The sequence below is a fragment of the Podarcis bocagei genome (assembly GCF_964188305.1).
Source record: "Podarcis bocagei genome assembly, chromosome: 17".
Lineage (NCBI taxonomy): Eukaryota > Metazoa > Chordata > Lepidosauria > Squamata > Lacertidae > Podarcis > Podarcis bocagei.
In genome coordinates, this window is record NC_138143.1 from 12,047,250 (window position 1) to 12,062,371 (window position 15,122).

Sequence of the window (15,122 nt, forward strand, 5' to 3'; positions counted from 1 at the left end):
AGCAACGGAAGCGTGTAGCTGTACTGAGGCAGCACCGGGTGTTGATGTTTTGTTCCCCTAACAATTTTGTGCCCCGGGCAACTGCCCCCCCTGCTATGCCACTGGTGATAATCTTATTGAATGACCTCTAGTGAGCTCCTGAAGACAAATTGCTTTAGACTAAAACATATTTTTTTCATCGGTGTTCTCTCTCTCTCTCTCTCTCTCTCTCTCTCTCTCTCTCTCTCCATCTCCCTCCACTCCCTCTCTCCTGTGCCTTAGGTACACATATGGGAAGCGTGTTCAAGGAAATGTGCAGCTCCGCGTCATTAGAGGATTATCATTTTTTTTCCATATGCGTAATACAAATGAAACATTATCGGACATTGAACACGAGTACACAGCTCAGGTGAGATAAATGGGAGGGGGCTGTCTTTGGACAGAATGGAGGCTGGGATGAGTTATCTGCCCCCTACCCTTTGGTTCAGAGACTGGCGGCCTCATCCTGTTGCGCTCGCCTTCCATTTCTCTATGTCCACGAAGAAGGTGGATGGAGAGGATCAGAAACATCTGCCATGTGCCAGATTGATCTGTAGGGAGAATGCCTCAGTATCTTATTTTGTCCATTTGGTAGTGAGCATTCAGTGCTCCTCATACAACAACAATGCCTATTTGGCTAGGTGTGGTTCACACCCCTAATCATGTGATTCTGTAACAGATGCAAGATGCTATTTCTAAAGGTGAGGACCATGATTATTGCACCTTGCATATTGTTTAGTCGTTTAGTCGTGTTCGACTTTTTGTGACCCCATGGACCAGAGCATGCCAGGCTCTCCTGTCTTCCACTGCCTCCCGCAGTTTGGTCAGACTCATGTTCGTAGCTTCGAGAACACTGTCCAACAATCTTGTCCTCTGTCATCCCCTTCTCCTTGTGCCCTCCATCTTTCCCAACATCAGGGTCTTTTCCAGGGAGTCTTCTCTTCTCATGAGGTGGCCAAAGTATTGGAGCCTCAGCTTCAGGATCTGCCCTTCCAGTGAGCATTCAGGGCTGATTTCCTTCAGAATGGATAGGTTTGATCTTCTTGCAGTCCATGGGACTCTCAAGAGTCTCCTCCAGCACCATAATTCAAAAGCATCAATTCTTCTGTGATCAGCCTTCTTTATGGTCCAGCTCTCACTACCATACATCACTACTGGGAAAACCATAGCTTTAACTATACGGACCTTTGTCGGCAAGGTGATGTCTCTGCTTTAATACATATTGTAAATTGTAAACTGCCCTGTGATCCTCGGATGAAGGGCAGTATAGAAATTTAATTTAATTTAATAAGTAATAATAATAATAGCAATAGTAGCTTAGGTGGATGTGGCGATAACACGTTAATGTCACAGCAAGAGAAGGGAGAACAAGATGCACAGCTGTTGCTTTCGGGGAAAATGAGCATTTGCCACAACAGAGCCTGACTCGTGCTTCTTGTTTTGCAAGTCTGGAAAAAAAAAATATGTGCAAGGCTAAGGCACACCAGATCTAGAAACCAACCAACCAAGTTTTACCGCATGATGCCTTATGGAATGTTACCCTGGCTGCAGTCAACCAGGGAGGGCTACTTTATTTATTTTCTTGTGTTGCGTTTATATCCCACCACCAGACTCAGACCTGCTCAGCTTCAGCCAGGGGATGGTCTCCTGTGTCTTCAGATCACCTTTCCTTTGCACTTCCTCTGCTCCATCCCATCCAGATAGTGTATAGGCTGACTTGATTGACAGCTGGTGCGGCAGCTCAGTATCTCAGAATCTACACGTACAGCTTTGCTAATGTGCTTTCTTTTTAAACAATATTTATTAAATTTTCCATTTTAGCAATCCAATAAAAACCACATTAAAAATATTCCCAATTATAATACAATCAAAAAGACCAAGTTTTATGCCAATTTTTGTATCTTTGGGTGACTTCCCATGCTCCGAAGTTCAGGGAGTGATGATCTCACATTGCGCTGCGTTCCTTAAATAACCCAGGTCGTCCCAATAAAACATTCCTGATGTTGATCCTTCATTTATTTTTAACAGCCTCTGAATTCATTTTGGGAGCGGATTAGTCCTATGTAGTTCTGTGTGAAATTAGTTTTTCTTCTTTATTTTATTTATCTTCTTGTTGTGATCCAACATTTCTCTTCGGCGACCCTCACTTTGGAGAGTTGCCAATAACGTACGGTACATTGCACCCAGTGCCTCCTGCTCCTTCTTCCTTCCGGATGGGCAGCAGGTGTTGGATGATCAGTGGGTGGAGCTGCCCATTAATTACTCCCATATTATCTTTGAACTCTGCATGAAATGGACGCAGCCGTTCGCCATGGCAGACAAATAGGAAGTCTCTAATGTACTTTCTTTTCTTTGTATCTCCAGACAGATGAGACCGGCTTTGCTTATTTTACCATCAATGGGTCTGATTTAAATCTTTCTCAAAGCGGCTATAATGAGTATGTCAACTTTGTGGCAGAACTGGAGGAGAAAGGAACAGGTACAAAGAAAATAACAAGAAATGGGAACATACAGTTTTCACTTTTGGCAAATCAGTCCACACCCCCACACCCCCCTTGATAGCCTTGCCTTTCTGATTTTTTTCCAGTCAACTGTTTTCAAACCCTTAGGCTATTGAAAGTTGCTTTTGTATCAGGCTATTTACAGGGCTTGGGTTCATTCCTGCATTTCATCTGATTTTTCAAGGCACACATGACTTGCCTTGCAAATACCTAGGGATCCTCTGCAGCTCACACAACAAATTTTGTCCTGGTGGTACAGTTTCCTCAAGAGAAATGGCATTTCTCACAAGTCGTTATATCTGACTCAGTGAGCTGTGACCAGTTTTTTGTTTAAGAGAACTGGAAGTGCTGGAAGCCTCCCTGTAGACATGCTCACGAGAGTGACGTCCTTGCAGGTTTTTTAAAAAATAATATTTATTATTTTTCCAAAAACTTAAACACTAAAAAAAACACACAATACAATACAACACATCAAATTAACAAAACAAAACAAAAACAATAAAATAAATCAAACAATTTCATTATCCCATCTTTCCTTCACTTATTTCCATGACCTCCTCACACCTCCCTTTTTGTATTCCACTTCTGTTAATTATTTCAGCAATTCCTTACCATCTTCCTCTTTTTTCTATCCTATAATTATCTTAACTCATTCTAACCTTATTTTTTCCTTTAATGCTCTATTAACCTATCTGTACTTAATTCCTTATAACATTTCTACTAAAGCCATATAACTTCATTCCAACATTTTTCTAACATTCATTAACTTTACAGAGTTTCTGTAGATAGTCTTTAAATTTTTTCCAATCTTCTTCCACCAACTCTTCTCCCTGGTCTCGGATTCTGCCAGTCATTTCCGCCAGTTCCATATAGTCCATCAACTTCATCTGCCATTCTTCCCGGGTGGGCAAATCTTGTGTCTTCCAATACTTCACGATGAGTATTCTTGCTGCTGTTGTTGCATACATAAAAAAAGTTCTGTCCTTCTTTGGCACCAATTGGCCGACCATGCCCAGGAGAAAGGCCTCTGGTTTCTTCAGGAAGGTATATTTAAATACCTTTTTCATTTCATTATAAATCATCTCCCAGAATGTCTTAATCCTTGGGCATGTCCACCAAAGGTGAAAGAATGTGCCTTCAGTCTCATTACATTTCCAACATTTATTTTCGGGCAAATGGTAAATTTTTGCAAGCTTGACTGGTGTCATGTACCACCTGTATATCATTCTCTGTATATTCTCTCTTAAGGCATTACATGCCGTAAATTTCATACCTGTGGTCAATAACTGTTCCCAGTCAGCCATCATTATGTTATGTCCAACATCTTGTGCCCATTTAATCATAGCTGATTTCACCGTTTCGTCTTGAGTGTTCCATTTCAACAGCAAGTTATACATTCTTGACAAATTCTTAAATTTTGAGTCTAGCAATTCTGTTTCCAATTTTGATTTTTCCACCTGGAAACCAACTTTTTTGTCCAAATTGTATGCCTCCATTATTTGATAATAATGGAGCCAATCTCACACTTTATTTTTCAATTTTTCAAAACTCTGCAATTTTATTCTGTCTCCATCTTGATCCAGAATTTCCAATATTTCGGCCATTTGGCCTCCATATTGAGTTTTTTCTGTGCCTTCGCTTCCATTGGTGACAACCATCTTGGGGTTTTCTTTTCTAACATATCTTTATATCTTATCGATACATTAAACAATGCTTTCCTAACAATATGATTTTTAAACGCTTTATGTACTTTTACCTTATAGTACCACAAATATGCATGCCAGCCAAATACATTATTGAAACCTTCTAAATCCAACACGTCAGTGTCTTCAAGAAGCAGCCATTCTCTCAGCCAGCAAAAAGCCGCTGATTCATAATAAAGTTTGAGGTCTGGTAGGGCAAATCCACCTCTTTCTTTAGCATCAGTTAATATCTTAAATTTTATTCGAGGCTTTTTGCCCTGCCAAACAAATCTGGAAATATCTTTCTGCCACTTCTTGAAACAATCCATCATATCCAAAATTTGTAATGTTTGAAACAAAAACAACATCCTTGGCAGCACATTCATTTTTATCACAGCAATTCGGCCTAACAATGATAACTTCAAATTTGACCATATTTCTAAATCCTTTTTCACTTCAATCCAACATTTTTCATAATTATCCTTAAATAGATTCACATTTTCAGCAGTCATGTTAACCCCTAAATATTTCACTTTCTTAACCAATGTTAGTCCTATCTCTTCCTGAAACTTCTGTCTCTCATTCACAGTTAAATTTTTCTCTAAAACCTTAGTTTTCGTCTTATTCAGCTTAAAACCTGCTACTTGCCCAAATTCTTGAATCAGTTCCAATACCTTTTCTGTACTAGATTCTGGCTCCTGTAGGGTCAATACTAAATCATCAGCAAATGCTTTCAGTTTATACTGTTTAGCTCCCACTTGCATACCTTTGACCTCTTGGTCCTTTCTTATCATGTTTAACAAAACCTCAAGGACCGATATAAAAAACAGTGGAGAAATTGGGTAACCTTGTCATGTCCCTTTCTCAGTCTTAAACTCTTCTGTCACTACATTGTTCACAATTAATTTTGCCTTTTGTTCTGAATAAATTGCACCTATACCATTTTCAAAACCTTGACCAACCCCAACCCCTGTAGATTCTTCTTCATAAAGCTCCAGGAAATGTTGTCAAAGGCTTTCTCCGCATCCACAAATATCAAGACAGCCTTAGTATTAATATTCACTTGAAGTTTTTTCTAAAATCTTAATTATATTCCTCATATTGTCAGACAAATGTCTGCCCGGGAGAAAGCCCGCTTGATCTTTATGAATTTCTTCTACTAACACCTTTTTTAATCTTTTGGCCAAATTGTCTGCAAAAATTTTATAATCCACATTTAGCAGTGATATGGGGCGGTAGTTCTTAAGCTGTGTCTTTTCAGTCTCTGTTTTCGGTATAAGTGTAATATAAGCTTCCTTCCACGACTCTGGTGCCTTTCTCCCTTCCAATATTTCATTACAGACTTCCTTCAATGGTTGTATTAACCATTCTTTCAAATATCTGTAATATCTTGAAGTCAAACCATCTGGTCCTGGAGATTTACCTAATTGCATGTTCTGGATAGCCCCTTCCACTTCCTGGTCCGTTATTTTGTAATTCAACATCAGTTGTTTTTCCTGAGAGATTTTGTGTAGTCCATTTATTTTCAGAAATCAATCAATGTCAATTTCTTTCTGCTTCTCCTGTGTATAAAGTTGTTTAAAATACCTCTGGAAACACTTCCTAATCTCCACTGGATTCTGTATATTTTTTCCTTCCACTTCCAAATTGGTGATAGTATTGAGTTTTTGTCTTTTTTTCATTTGCCAGGCCAACAATTTCCCACATTTATTTGCCGATTCAAATGTCTTTTGCCTCATCTGTTTAATCTTCCATTCTATTTCCTGATTCATCAGCTTCGCATATTGTACTTGATATAACTTTATCTCTTTCAGAATCTCCTGTGACTTTGGTTTTGCTCTCAGTTTCTTCTCTCCTTCCTCTATCTTTCCCAGGATTTTGTCCTTTTTTTCATTCTGAGCTCTTCTTAATTGCATTCTGTTGTATTAGGAGTCCTCTCATAACCGCTTTGCTTGCATCCCAAATTACTTTTTTTCCCCACTGTAGTATTCGTGTTTATCTCAAAGTAATCTCTTAGAGTTTTTTGGGCCTTCTTGGTCACCTCTTCATTCCTAAACAAAGTGTCATTCATCCTCCATCTAAAGGAACCAATTGGCATCAATTTTATTTCCATCTTCACCGCATTATGGTCAGAACAAGTTTTGGGGCAAATCTCCACTTTGCTGATCTTCAGAGCCAATCCCCTGGTTACCCAGATTTGGTCAATTCTTGTCCATGTCATTTTGGCCTCAGAGAAAAAAGTTCCCTCTCTTCCCAGAGGGTTCTTCATTATCCAAATGTCAACTAAGTCCATATTTTCAGTCATGTCAAAAAAGGTTTTTGGTAGTCTACCATCTTTGGTGACTACCTGTCTCTGTGCCTTATCCATATTTGTAGACACCACTCCATTCATATCTCCCATCAAAATCATATTATAGTCCATGTAATCCATCAGAGTCTCATGTAACTTCTTAAAGAATTCTGGTTTTCCTTCGTTTGGTGCATAAATACCTAGAATCAAGAATTTCTCTCCTTGTGATTGAATTTCAATTGCTACAAATCTTCCTTGATCGTCTTTAAATAAGAATTTCGGTGATAGGCTCTCCTTTGCATAAAGGACCACTCCTCTTTTTTAAACTTTGTCTGATGAAATGAATTCTTGGCCCAATCTTTTATTACTCAATATCTTCCTTTGTAGCCTTATCACATGTGTTTCTTGTAAACAAATCAAGTCCAAATGTTCTTTTTTCAATAAATGAAAGACTCTTCGCCTTTTTTTCTGGGGAATTTAGTCCATTCACATTCCAGCTCGAGACCCGCAACGCCATCATGTAGTTACGCTGATGTTCCTCCAACTGCACTCAATGCTTGCTCTTCTTCTGTTGGTGGTAATGGTGGCACGTTCAGTGGGGAGTCCAATCCAAAAGACAATGTTGATATATCCAATATTCCCCTGTTTGGTGATCTTCTATCCAATGCTCTCTGCTCTAATCCTCTATCTGGTGATCTTCTGTCCGATGCTCTTGGCTCTTTTCCAGGTCCCTTCTGCAGATCTTCTTCGTATTTGTACAAAAACTTCGCTTTATCCTCTACTGATCTTATTTTTATTTTCCTACCTTTGAAACTGAAAGATAAACCTTGAGGAAACTCCCACCTAATAATTTTATTCTTTCTCAGCAGGGCAACAATATCTTCATAGTCAGGCCTAAGATCCAAAATATATTTCAGGACGTCTTTAAAAATTACCACTCTTGACTGTTGTACTTCTAGGTTCTTCTGGTAGTGCCAACCCAAAATTCTATCTCTCTCTTCTTTAGTTCGAAGGGTAATCAAGCAGTCTCTTATTGTATTCTTCTCTTTTTTCCCTCCTCTTCCAAGTCTGAAGGCCCTCACAATTCTAAACTCTTCTTGTCCCACGTCCAAATCCCAAAAGTTAGCAAATTCCTGTGTAAGAAAGTCTATCAAACTTTCCTTCTTGAATTCAGGTAGGCCTCTGATCCTCAGATTCATCTGTTTTTCTTTAAGTTCAATCATAGCAAGCGTCAACTTATGTTCATCAAGTTGCCTCTGTAGGGCTGGGACTCTCTCTCTCTCCAGTTGTGTTACTTTACATTCAACAGCAGCAGCTTTCTCCCTAGCTTCCTCCACAGTCTGCCGTATCAGAGTGGATTCCTGTATCAATTTCTGAATAGTTTCTGTATTGGTATTCACCTTTAGTCCCAGATTGTTTATGCTTTCCGTATTTAAGTCAATTTTAATAGTTGCAGCACCCACTTTCTTGTTAAGCTGTTCCAATGAGTCATTTATCTTACCTAATGCAACCGCTAATACCTCTTCTGGCAGCATTCCTCTTGATTTTGGTCGTGCTGATATAGACACAGCAGCAGCCAGAGGAAGAGGGTCTGGTATTGAACTTCTCCTGGGTTGCTGCCTAATCTTCCCAGACCTTAATGTTTTTTCAGCAGTTGGCAGATCTGTTTTTTCCTTTCCATTTGCCAGAACACTTAGAAGATTCAAGGCCAGTCCCAGAGTCTCACAGTTTTTTATCTTGCAGCTGGAAATTCCCCCAGCCCAACTCTTGTGAAACTCTTGTAAAACAACCAGTTTCAAAAGCTTCCACTAGGGGGAAACAGTTTCTATTTATGTTATTTGTATTGATCAATAATGTCCTCTTTTTAAACACAGTTCAAACAATCCAAAGTTAGTTTCAGTTTTCTGTTACTATTTACTCCTTTTTAGAAACAGCCAGAGACTGTAGAAACAATGTATTTCTCTTACCTAGCTAGCTGTCAGTGAACATTCTAAACGCTGTCAATGGACATCCAAAAGACGTCAGTCCTAATAGCAGCCCGTTTCCAGGGTCAGAGCGGCAGTATTCTGACTCTCTTCACTCTCTCCTGCAGGCATACTCAGTCCACAACTCCCCCCCTCTTCTCCTGCCCCCGAGGGGGGCTTAAATGTTATTTGCCGTTGAAAGTTTAGTTTTTTACAAAGGGCTTTCCAAGGCTTCAGCTTATAGCCTTTTTGCTTCAATCTATTTACAAAAGGGGAAGGCGGACTTCCTGTATTGAACCTCCCCGCTTCGATACCAAATTGTACGTTTAGAAATCCGATTCTCCCATTTCAGCTCTACTCACGGGTAATTGCTTTAGAGTCAAATTGTCCACAGGAAAAAGTCAGTGCTCTCCAGCAACAGCTATGCGGCTTCGCTCCGTGGAAGAAGCAGATGATTCGAAGCACCGCGCCACTCACCCCACGTTGCTCTGGAGCCCCGAAATCGGGTTTCCCCGCGAGTAGGGGAGGTGCAGAAGGTGCCCGCTGAATCCCACGTTCACAGGCTCCTCCCGCCTGTGATTTTTTGCGGGTCTCCGCCTTCACCGTGGCGGCAAGACCTGATTTCCCACGGGGCAAATTCCTCCCGGTCAGAGGAATTCCGCCATTGCCAATGGCACCAACCCGGAAGTCGTCCTTGCAGTTTGTGTAAGGTCTAGTTAACAATGTGTCTAGAACTTTTGCGGAAATGTCAAACTTACCGCTGTCTTTTTTGTAGCATTCCAGTTGCTGTGCTAAACCAACTTGTCTGTTCCCTATGCAGGAGTGACTCAGACAGGATATGGTGTCTTGCCTATTGCCGCAAAGGAAGTCAAGGTGGAGTTTAGCAAACTCAATCCATTCTACAAACAAGGTTTCCCATACACAGGAGAGGTAACATCCTATCCTTTCTGTTTAATAAAGCAGTCTTTAGGATAGATTTGCTCTTACTTTTTGAAGTAGGCACTGAAACGATACCTTTTGTGACCTAGCCCTCCTACGAAAGTTTACAGTCCATGACAGACAGACAGACAGACAACCTGGAGGAGAGCATTCATATCCCGAGATAGCTCAGCCCCTCTTCTTATCATTAGACCTTGAGGGGCAATATCTGAATAGTGGTGTTGTGCTCTTGCCCACAGGAGTAAACAAATGCCTCAGCATATATATATATATTTTTGCGTGCGAGAACAGTTGGCTGTAAAGAAGTTAGGTGGTTGGCTTATTTCCCTTTTATTCACGCAGATGATGGTTTCAGTCAATAAAGTGCCTGTCAAGAACAGGACTGTCTATCTCACAGTTGACGTTGATGATGTGGAGACAACCACTTCCTATGTCACAGATGAGAATGGTGAAGTTTCCTTCTCCCTGGACACAACTAAGTGGCACGACATGGTTTCCTTAAGGGTGAGTTAAATATTTGGACATGTCTTAAGGAAGAGGTGGGGCGAGGAGATGCATTTTTCTGTGCATCCCCCACCCCACCTTCCTTAGGGTTGCTTTTCCTATAGGTTGTTGTTGTTGTTGTTGTTGTTGTTGTTATTATTATTATTATTATTATTATTATTATTTACTTTTGGAACTTAGGGCTTGTCCACACTTCTGCTTATTCTGGGATGTCAATAGGCTGGGGGTTCCAAAGTGCTACCACACTAAAAGGTTGGTGTTTTGCAAATGCGGCATGAATACTGTGTGGCACATCATCATCATCAACTTGATTGCACTAGCCAAAGGCCATGGCACCATTCGCAAAGGAAGCAAAAAAACCAACAACAATAACCATAAAAACCACCAAAACATCAGGCACTGCAAATACAATACACCACGGTCACGTCTCCTAGAAATCATTTGTTGCATACGATAGAATAGCAGGGTGTTCTCAGATAGAATGTGCCAGCTTAAATGTCCGAATCACCTTTGCAATTGACCACTATTTTATCCAGTTCTTTTCTCCTGGTCTTCTTAGCGTGTGGCACATGTAACTGTGTCAGTTCCACAGATCACAGCAGTTGAGTGGGCATATATGAAACAGGACGATCTCACAGGGAAACTGGATCCAAGCTTTTAACGGTTTCATTTACCAAAAGTAGAATCTTTAAGTTGGTGCTGAAATGCCTTGGGGCACCCCGTTCTATTCACAGTACCTGAACTTTCAGTGACAAAGCTGGGTCCAGAAGCACCACAGTGAATCTGCTCCCTCGGGCAGAGTACAACACCATTGAGGGTAGGCAATTGGCCAATTTCTTGGGCATGGGAGCATTTGTGGTATATATAGTTACTGGGACGTGGGTGGCACTGTGATCTAAACCACTGAGCCTCTTGGGCTTGCAGAACGGAAGGTCGGCAGTTCGAATCCCCGCAATGGAGTGAGCTCCCGTTACTCTGTCCCAGCTCCTGCCAATGTGGCAGTTCAAAAGCATGCCAGTTCAAGTAGATAAATAGGTACTGCTGCGGCAGGAAGGTAAACAGCGTTTCCGTGCACTCTGGTTTCCGTCACGGTGTCCCGTTGTGCCAGAAGCGGTTTAGTCATGCTGGCCACGTGATCTGGAAGGCTGTCTGTGGCCAAACGCCTGCTCCCTCGGCATGAAAGCCAGATGAGCGTTGCAACCCCATAGTCGCCTTTGACCGTACAGGGTTCCTTTACCTTTACCTTTTACATAGTTAAAGGATTTCCGTAGGAAGCTTAGGAGCATGTAGTAGTTGCAAACAAAGCAGCATGTCTGCTCCAAAACACTGGGCAGGTACAGATAATATCGAAAGCAGGATCGTGCAGAACTGCCTCAATGCCATTGCAAGCACAAATCACCACAATGAAAAGGAAGTCCTTGAAGAGATTGTTACTTTCTTCTATGATTCTTAGCTGGGAGCCACGACAGTTACAAAGATATGAAGACTGGTTTACATGTGTAGTATATACTGTTCCCTAGTGTTAGGTTCACATGCCTTGTATTGCCACCCAGTTGTCTCTTGTTGATTGTCACCCCAATCCTTGCTGTTCTCTTTTTGCTCCATAGGGTAGATACACCCTTGAGAATGTGACTGGCTTTGAGAGTCTTATGATGTCGGAATCCGAAAGTTTCATGTGGCTGAAGCCCTTCTACTCTGAGAGCAATAGTTTCCTGGAGATACAGCATGTGGAAGAAGAGCTGCCCTGTGGAAAAGACCAGGAAGTCCTGGTGGATTACATCATAGACCGGAAAGAACTGGGCCCGGATGCTGACCATGTCGATTTCTATTATTTGGTGAGCATCTGGTCTAGGGAAAGTCGAGGACTATATTATTTGGGGGCCAGAGCCAGAATTGAATCATAGAATTGTAGAGCTGGAAGGGAACCCGAGGGTCTAATCCAACCCCTGGAATGCAGGAATCTCAGCTAAAGCATCCATGACAGATGGCCATCCAACCTCTGCTTAAAAACCTCCAAGGAAGGAGAGTCCACAGCCTCCCATGGGAGTCTGTGAGTGAGGTACAGGGGCATAGTGGAGGGGGGCCGTGGCCCTGGGCACAATTTTGTGAGGGGGCGCAAACAGGCACCTAGCCACAGCAGGCTCCTTCATTGGAGTTTGGCTCCAAGTAAGAAGACACTGCACTTAGGCTGCGGCGCTCAGGCTTGGCAGTAGCTCTGTCCCCAGGTCACGCTTGACCCAGGGTGTGTGTGTGGGAATGTTAATGGTGACAGTAGAGGATATATTGTTTATTTATATCCTTCCTAACTTGTGTTAGCAAGTTCCTTTACTTAGCAGAGTGCCTTCCCCTTTACAATGCACAGCCGATAGCTGGTTGCAGGCTCGTGTGAGCCTCTGACGATTATACAGTTCAGTCTGTCTCAGATTGAATTGTAAGTTCCTGGTAAGTTCCCTTGAATCTCTCTTAAAAGAATAAAGACGCCACAATCTTATTTAAGGTCAATAAAAGAAGTTTACTTACACCGGTTCACAGTTGGATCCCTAAAGGCAGACTTAGTTACAAATATGTACATGTGGATCTACCCCATATGGGGGAATAATCCCAGTGACTGCAAGCTAGAAGTCCGGCAGTTCACACGATGAAAGGAAGATGGAAAAGAGAGAGAGAGGTGCTGCGTGACTCGTCCTTTTGTTACCTGGGCAGGTTAGGTCACACCCACCTTCTGTCACATGCAAAAGGAAGGATGTTCCAGCCAGGAGGAACAGGAAGTTTCGACTGGCTGGACCAAACATTCCCTCACATGTCTGCTCTAGTATTACAAGGAATGTTGTACTTGACTGCTCCCAGTGGATTACATCAGCTCTCCTTGCTCATGGCGAAGTGCACCCAGCTGCAGCAGCTCCGCCATCGGGTCAGGCCTTGCCTAGCGGCAGAGGGCAGGAGGAGAGTGGGCAGCAGCTTCCCTGCTCTTTCCCTCCCCCGGACTGTAGCGCACGGGAGGGTGCCCTCCATGCCTGCATGTCTCAAGCACCGTGGGCATATGCTCTGCCAATGGTGAGGTATACCTCTCCTTCTTTCTCTCTGTTTCTCTCCAGCCCCTCTCCTTGCTGAAATTAGACTGAGGTTACGGATTGGGCTGTAGCTGGGCCACCCCCTTCTAATTCTTTGTGGACAGTGGAGAACTGTGTGTGGAGGAATAATGGGTACATGCAAAAGGAAAGGGGAGTTCAAAAGGAAAAAAGAGAGAGAAAAAATGGGAATAAAATTAAATGATTAGTGAAGGCAACACAGCAGAAACGGATGAAATGGAGAAATGAAAATGGAATAAAATAACAAGAAGACGGAAAAGGGCAGAATTGAGAATAGTATTTGTGTTGCAGTGTGTACCAGTATTTCTGTTTCTCTTGCCCATTGTGAATCTGTTTGGATCCAAACAGCAGGGACCTTCCAGTGGCCTTTGTGGCTCCTGTATGGGTTGTCCAGCCATCAGCAGAGATATAGCAGAAGCTGAGATAGATCAGCCTCAGTGGTTCATTCCATCCGTGGCTTGTTGCGTGGAAAGCTTTGCTGAGATCTCAGATGAAAGTGAAGGGCTTCACACGCAACAGTTGCTGTTGTGCCCAGTGCGCAGAAGACAGGGAGCTGCAGGCTTTCCTGGTTATTGCCCCCAATTTCACGTTCTGAAGTGGCAAGTGCGGTTTCTATTAATCTATGAGCCTCCCCTAGCAAAACCCATCGCACAGTCTCTGCAGGGTGCTTCCTGTCCGACATTTCTCTCTCCCTTTCCTGTATTTCTACTGCCAAAGAGGGTGGGGAGGCTTTTCCTTTTGCCCCTGGCCTAACAAACCATCTCCCTGCAGATTGTGTCCAAAGGGAAGATTGTCTCCAGTGGGCAGAAGACTGTTCCTGTTGGCCAGGATGAGAGTAAGTGAGAGATCCATCGGAGAAGCACCACACTTGGCCAAGCTGATAATGTTTGGTGGGCCTTATCTGTGTAGTCTGGTGTGTCTTTCAAGAATGAGGAGATGGCCACGAATTTTAGTAGCACCCAGGACATGGTATGAGAGCGTTGAACCAATTGGAGACACCACTGTGCCTGGTGGACCATCACCAAGCACTCCTAGCACAGTCACGTTTGACTTCAAAAGAGGAAACTTTTAAAATGTATTAACCACTCAGCTTACATTACCCAGCTGTCTGTCTCCCCATCAGGTTCAACACCTCAGATCGGGCCCAGTCTGAACTGGGGCCTTCCACGACTCCAAGTTTGATTCAGATGTGAAACCATAATTAAACATGCAGTTACCACAAGTGGGAGACTCTCACCTGCACATCTGCATCCCCTGCCAACCGCGTGGTTCATGAAGGTTGCATGCAACTAATTTTTACCCACTGAAATGAATGGACCTAAGTTAGTCATAGCCCTTGATTGCAGTGGGTGTACTCTGAGTAAAAGTGAATTGAATACAACCCTCAGGGTTTAAAGCCCAGATTCAACAGATGATTGCTTGGCTACCCTCCTCCCCTGCTTTTGACAGCCCCAACATCCAGAATTTGTCAGGAGTCAATGCACATCCGATGTCTCTCTCTCTCTCTCTCTCTCTCTCTCTCTCTCTCTCTCTCTCTCTCTCTCTCTCACACACACACACACACACACACACACATATCCTGGACACAACTTTCTGATGCTGAGCAGATTTAAACCTCATGAATGACTCCTGAGTTTTTTTCACTTGGCAAAGAATCTCATTCTAAAGTGCTTGTTGGCATACGATTCACAGTCAGTGTCTTCCAAGTAAGGCGAATTACCATAGCGGACTGATAGATGGAAATAGGATTTTGTTGTTTTTTTAAAAAGAACTTGCTGTGTGGTACAGAATGGAATTTGTTATTAGCAATAAATCAGTTATTAGGTTGAAGACATGAGGGTTGGAATACTGCAATGCGCAGGTGGGCTGGCTGCGTTTGGGGTGGGTCTCTTTGATTTTCTTTGCTTTACCACCATCTAGCAGAAGTGAGATGCACAGGAATGTTTTTTTCTCATGTTGTAAGTCATGAATGCAGTGGCGTAGCGTGGGGGGTGCAGGGGGGGCCGGCCGCACCGGCCGCAACATCTGGGGGTTAGGGTTAGGGGGCGCAAATCCACGGGTTAGGGGCGCAAATCCGCGGGTTAGGGGGCACAAATTACTTGCCTTGCCCCGGGTGCTGACAACCCACGCTACGC

General features: G+C 42.8%; 1 protein-coding gene across 4 annotated transcripts in view; it reads left to right on the forward strand.

Annotated features, from left to right (window-relative positions):
- The window catches only part of LOC308576586 (alpha-2-macroglobulin-like protein 1), an 88,324-nt gene that overhangs the window by 46,178 nt on the left and 27,024 nt on the right, over positions 1-15,122 (forward strand). For all 4 annotated transcript variants that reach the window (XM_081176084.1, XM_081176083.1, XM_081176085.1 and 1 more), the window contains 6 exons: positions 262-388; positions 2,383-2,497; positions 9,276-9,385; positions 9,737-9,898; positions 11,506-11,733; positions 13,759-13,822. In XM_081176084.1, coding sequence (XP_081032210.1) covers positions 262-388; positions 2,383-2,497; positions 9,276-9,385; positions 9,737-9,898; positions 11,506-11,733; positions 13,759-13,822 — 806 coding nt within the window. The remainder of the gene's footprint in view (positions 1-261; positions 389-2,382; positions 2,498-9,275; positions 9,386-9,736; positions 9,899-11,505; positions 11,734-13,758; positions 13,823-15,122) is intronic.